The sequence below is a fragment of the Octodon degus genome, unplaced genomic scaffold, assembly GCF_000260255.1.
Source record: "Octodon degus isolate 3935 unplaced genomic scaffold, OctDeg1.0 scaffold00007, whole genome shotgun sequence".
Classification (NCBI taxonomy): Eukaryota; Metazoa; Chordata; class Mammalia; order Rodentia; family Octodontidae; genus Octodon; species Octodon degus.
Genome location: NW_004524583.1, coordinates 14,416,502 through 14,422,847, shown reverse-complemented (window position 1 = coordinate 14,422,847; position 6,346 = coordinate 14,416,502). Strand labels below are relative to the sequence as shown.

The 6,346-nt window shown below is 43.4% G+C and overlaps 1 protein-coding gene across 1 annotated transcript in view; it reads right to left on the bottom strand.

Annotated features, from left to right (window-relative positions):
- The window catches only part of Rdh11 (retinol dehydrogenase 11 (all-trans/9-cis/11-cis)), a 14,332-nt gene extending 13,157 nt beyond the window's left edge, over nt 1–1,175 (bottom strand). Inside the window, exon 1 of the mRNA XM_004624770.2 lies at nt 1,033–1,175. Coding sequence (XP_004624827.1) covers nt 1,033–1,100 — 68 coding nt within the window. The 5' untranslated portion in view covers nt 1,101–1,175. The remainder of the gene's footprint in view (nt 1–1,032) is intronic.
- Between the last annotated feature and the right edge of the window lie 5,171 nt (nt 1,176–6,346).

Sequence of the window (6,346 nt, the reverse complement as noted above, 5' to 3'; positions counted from 1 at the left end):
AAAAAAAAAAAAAAAACCTATTTTTCTTTTCTTTTCTTTTCCTTTCTTTCTCCCTTCCTCCCGTGGGTTTTCTGACACAGCATCTTGTCATGCAGTCCTAGCCAGCCTTGAACTATTTCAGCCTTTGCCACTGAACTTGGAATCCAGGTGCACACTCCTCTCAAACGAAGCGACCTGCAGGGTCTCACTACACAGTTCAGACTGACCCTGAACTTACTATGTAGCCCAGGCTGCCTCGAACTCCCGGGTATCCTCCTGCCACTGCCTCCGCCTCCAGGAGGCTGGGATGGTGGGATCACAGGCCAGCCTTGATTTTCTTTTGTGGTGCTAAGGTTCAAACCCAGGACCTCATGCATATTGTTGAGCAATGTACGACTATGCCACATCCTCAGGCCTGACCAACTTTACAATAAATGAGTGACAGAGTTCGATCTGGCTCCAGCGCCCTAGGAACTACAACGCAACACGCGACACGAGGGTGATTTGCTCAGAGCCCATCAGCAGCCTGCCCGCCGGGCACCCTCTGCCGATTCTCTAGAGCCCATCTCCCCATTCTGCCGGCATCCGCCGCCTCTGTCCCTAACACCTGCCCGGAGGAAAGCGCCAGAGAGCGCGCAAGGAACCACAGATGTCAGTGGTGCCTTCACACTCCCAGAGAAAAAGCTTTTACGTCAATGCTTGGAAACAAAAGGCTAGAAAGGGCCGGTTCAAGGAGGAGACACAGGATCCGGGGTGGGGAATCCCACACGGGGCCCTCACACCCGCCAGGCTGCAGCGCTCGGGCTTCCCTGGAGCTGGGGCAGGTGCTGCTGCACGGAAAAGGGGCCGGGAGGAGGAGAGCAGGACACCCGGGCCGCAGCCCCAACCCGACCTCCGAGACAGCCGGACCTCACTTGCAACCCGCTGAACTCGGAGTCTCGGCCATCTTAGGGACCCTCAGGGAACGCTCTTTTGCAAAACAGAGCTTGCGTGAGGATTTGTGTCCCCTCGACAAGACTTCGCAGTAGAAAGCAAAAATACATTTGCACAGACCTGACTTGGGGCGCAGCCATGTACAGGAGGAAGAGGAAGCAAAGGAGGAGGATCAGTAGCCCAAGCATCTCTGCGAGCCGCAGCGAAGGTTAGTCACACGCTGCTGCCTCCGCGGCTTCCCTCCGCTCCACAGCGCCCCGCCCGGCTTCCACGGCAACGCCCTGGCGCAAAGCCCTCTGGGAAACGTAGTCCGGGGCTTGGCGGCGAGGGGCGGGGCTAGAGGAAGTCCCTGCCCGGAGGCGTGGACCACGCTAGAGGTGGCAGCGAATCTCTACCCATCTAGGGCGGGGAATCTGTGGGACCATGCAGAGAGTCCTTCCCTCCACAGCCCTCTGGCCACCAGCGGTGCTCGAAAAATCTCCCCAGTTCTCCACTAACACCCCAGGATCAAGTCCCTCCTCTGGTTCAGCTTCTGCAACCCCTAGCTCACAGGATACCACATCGTTCCAGGTGGAGGCGGAGTGTGGCATCCGCAAAGATTCTGAGGCTGTTTACCCAGGAGAGGAACCTTGGGACTCTTGACGGTGGGGTAGGGTGAGAGAGCACCCCTCCTCCTAACGGAACAGAGGCACCGACTGGTCCTTGAAGGCATTCTCTGGAGAATCGCTTTCTTGTGCCTAGTTTGAGTTATGCCAGTAGGTGTCAAAATTTTCCTAGGGTTTGCTTCTGTGTTTGTTGACAATAAAATATAGTTTTCTTGATGACTTGTGTCACCTGTATTAATTCTCAGTGTGTTAATCAATTTCCCAGATTGGCACAGTTGGATTTTGCTACTTTCTAAGTATTTAATTCCCTCTTGAAATAAGGCCACAGATATGTTCTTTGGAAACAGGCAAGCTTCCTGCTCAATCATCCCTTTCATCTGAGGTCTACTCCCCACCTGAACACAGTAATATTTTCTGGTTCTTTTGCATAACACATTTCCACTTGATTGAAAAAACCCATGGTACAAGGTTGAGTTGAACGAATATATTTCATAGCAACTGGAGGTTCCCTGGACACAGTACAAATCCCCATTGACTTCACATTGAATTATCTAGTAACAATTAGGCACTTGTAACATTCTCTATGGATTCTTGGTATTATTTCCTGTGTAACAAGGGTGTATTCAGGAAGTCTTTGTCTATGCCTATATCTTTAAGAGTTTTACCTATTTTATCTGCCAGCAGATTGTTTCTGTTTTAATATTTAGGTCTTTGATCTAATTTGATTTTAGTTTAGTGCATGGTGAGAGATAAGGATCTAGGTTCGATCTTTGGCATGTGGAAAGCTAGTTTTCCTAGCACCAATTGTTAAAGAAAAAATATTTGGCCCCTCTGTCAAAGATAAGGTAGGTAAGTGGGCCTGGAGTTGTTCCTGCATCCTCTATTCTGTTTCATGATCCACAAGTCATTTTGTTTCACTTGTTTTTGCCAATACCATGCTGTTTTTATCACTGTAGCCTTGTAGTATAACCTGAAGTCTGAGATTTTAATGTCCCTATCGTGCCCTTCTCCAAGTAGTTACTAAAAAAAATAATAATAAAATAAATAAATAAAAATCCAAGTAGTTACTAATGATCTTCTGGATTTCAGCAGAATCTGTTGTGATTTGTACCTTTTTTATTTCTAGTTGCATGGATTTGTGTCTTTTCTTATTTCGGTAAGATTGGCTAAGGATTTGTCTATTTTATTTATTATTCAAGGAACCAACATTTTGATACATTGACTTTGTGTTTTTTAGTTTTAATATCATTAATTTCTATTCTGAGTTAAATTTGTACTAAATTAGGATTTTGATTGCTCTTGTTTTTCTAGGACCTTGAAGTGCATCATTAGTTTATTTATTTGAGTTTGCTCTGGACTTTTTCTTTGTTTGTTTGTTTGTTTGTTTATTGGTCTTTTTGAAGGAGGTTCTCACTATACAGTTCAGGCTGACTTTGAGCTCACTTTGTAGCCCAGGCTGGTCTTGAGTTTGCAATGATCCTCCTGCCTCAGCTTCTCAAGTGCTGGGATTACAGGGGTGTACCACCATGCCCAGTGAGTTATTTTGTTTTAGACTGGTCTTACTGTGTAGTTCAGGCTGGACTTGAACTTACTTTGTAGCCCAGACTGGCCTCAAACCCAAGGTGATCCTCTTACCTTAGCCTCCTGAGTGCTGGGATTATAGGTATAAGCTCCCACACCCAGATCTTCAGAACTGGGGAATGAACTCAGGCCCTTGCGCTTACCGGGCAAGTGCTTATTCTACTGAGCCAGCTCCCTGGCCCTTTTTCTTTTCTTTTCTTTTTTAATGGATGTTCACCACTGTAAACTTGCTTCTTAGGACTACTTTCATTGTGTCCCATAGGTTCCAGTATGACATACTGATATTGTTTGATTATAAGAACTTTTTATTTTTTTACAATTTCATCTGTGAGGGCTGGGGAGATAGCTCAGTGGAATAAGCACTTGCCTGGCAAGTGCAAGGGCCTGAGTTCAATCCCCGGTTCCAAAAAAAGAAAAAATAAAACAATTTCATTTGTGACCTACTGATTATTAAAGTTGTTTAATTTTCATGTGTTTGCCTGTTTTCTGTGGTTTCTTTTGCCATTGATTTCTAGTTTCATTGCACTATGATCAGATAATATACACGGGATAATTTAGATTCTTCTGCATTTACTTAAGCATACTGTATGGGCTAGTATATTGCCTGTTTTGGAGAAAGTCCCATGTGTTGCTGAAAAGAATGTGTATTCTGTTGTGGTTGGGTGGAATACTCTCTAGATATCTATTGAGTCCTTTTGTTTGAAGGTTTGGATCAATTTTGATATATCTTTGTTGGTTTTTTTTGGTCTGGTTAATCTATCCATTTGTGACAGCAGGGTACTGAGGTCCCCTATTACAGTTGTATTTGCATTTATCTGATTTTTCATATCTGTGAATGTTTGTTTTATGAAGCTGGGTGTGTCAGTACCCAGTGCATATATGTTTATAAGTGTTATCTATTCCTGTTGAATTGTTCCTGTAGCCAATATGTAGTGACTTTCTTTATCATTTCTCGTCATTTTGTGTTGAAATCCACTTTGTTGGAAATTAAGATAGCACCTGTTTTTTTCGGGACTCCTGTTGCATGGAATATTGTTTTTCATCTTTTGATTTTTAATCTGTGAATTTCCTTTCAAATTAAATGTATTCCTCATATACTGCATTTCACTGGATTTTGTCTCCTTATCCATCCAGCTAACTAGTATTTTTTGATTGTGAAATTGAGACCATTCCTATTAAGAGGTATTACTGAGAGGTACTGACTTACTCTCGTCATTACATTATTTCCCTGTTGCTGATTGTCTCAGTTACTTTTCTCTTATTGCTGGGACCAAATACTCAATGCCCAAAATTAAGGAAGAAAGGAAGGAAGGAAGGAAGGAAGGAAGGAAGGAAGGAAGGAAGGAAAGGGTTATTTAGCTTACAGTTTGGGAAGATTTCAGTACATACTTGGCTGGCTCCAAGACTGACATATGGCAGAGGGTAACAGTTCATGATGGTGGAAAACAGCAAAACAGCAAGAGCAAATGGGAGGAGTAGAGGCAACAAGGGCAGAGGCAAGCCTTTCTTTTTTCCTTATATTGCCTTCAAGCTATCTGCCCTAGGGTGGGCAAATATCTACCCCACCCATAATCCCAGCAGTACTCAGACCCATAATCCCAGAAGTACTCAGACCCATAGTCTCAGCCTTGGATCATGAATTAATCACAAACTCTAGAACTGCATCCAATGACTGCATGAGGCTTTGGGGTGGGGATGGGGGGCAACCACACACAACCATAACACTGATTTTCTTATTTTTGTTCTCCTTTTGCTTAGTTGCTTATCCTGATAGGCATATTCATTTTTTTCTTTTTTTTTTTTTCCCAGAACTGGGGATTGAACTCAGACCTTTGTGCTTGCCAGGAAAGGTGCTTATTCCACTGAGCCATCTCCCCGGCCCCACATTTTTTTTTTTTAATTGGGGCATTCTTGGGTGTGTCATCTCTTTCCAGGATATCCTTGAGAATTTTTTGTCATGCTGTTTTGGTGATCATGAATTTCCTGAAGTGTCCCTTGTCATGAAAATATTTTATTTTTCTATCAATTCTGAAGAAAAGTTTTGCAGGACCTGTAATTTGGGCCAGAATTTGTTATCATTTAGGGTTGGAATTACTTCACTGCTAGTCTTCCTAACCTTTAAATTTTGTGTTGAGAAGTTTGCTGTAATTTTGAGGGGTTTTGCTTTCTCTAATAGCTTTTAATATTTTGTCCCTATGATGTGTGAAGAATTAATGTAAAAGTAATGTGATGAGTTAATTTTTTTTAAAAATTTATTTATTTATTTGTGTGTGTGTGGCCAGCTCAGCCCACCAGGGGCAGGGCTGGCTGGCATGTGGTGCTGGGGGATTGAACCGCGGTCCCTCTGCTTTGCTAAGCTTGTTCTAAGTAGGTGCTTTAGACCACTGAGCCATCTGAGTTAATGTAAAACTAAATGTAAAAAATTACTCTGCTCAACTTTCTGTGACCCTGCTTCCTTATAAGACCGCAAGGAGGCTTGGTGTACCATTGATAAATCATCAACAGACTGAGAGTTCCCAGAAAACAATGCTCCTGGAAAAAAATGTATGCTGAGTAATGGTCATTTTGTCCCTAAAGGTACTGTTTTATGTTAAATGATAAATTTGTTTGTCAAACAGGATGCAGTTTCTACCTTTAAAACCTCTATACTTCTAAGGGTCCTGGCTGTTTGTCCTCTCCTATGTGAGCATGGTCAAGTGGTCCTGGGCCCAGTAATAAAAGGCTCATACTTAAATTTTAATTTGAACTCAGGTCAGAGAACCCATAACATTTGGGGGCTTGTCTGGTATCCCATTAACTGGAATCAAATAGAACCCAGTTTTGTTTTGTTTTGTTTTTTCCAGAAAACTGTAATCTGGGGAACTTCTTCAGCCCAGGACTTACACAGGTCTCCAAAAGTTTTCAAATTCTTTGTTGATTTGGACAACACAAGCCATTTGGAACCTCTTGCCGGTAAGAGTCCTTTTTTTCTGTTGGGGTGCCCCTTTGTGAGTTACAGAAGGAATTGGACACAACATAAATCCCGTGGACTCTGCTCCCCTCCACGATGGTGGACTGGAGCATTGGATTGGTTTCGTTTTGTCTTTGTTCCTTGTCTGTTGCTTGTGTCATTTGTAATTACAGGTCAGAGCACTTCTGCTTGTTGCCATTGCAATGTATTCTTAACCATTTCCAGGATTTCAGAATCCCGATGGGCAAGATACTCTTGCAAAAGGCTCGCCCAGCCTCTGTGCCTGCAAGCCACTTCT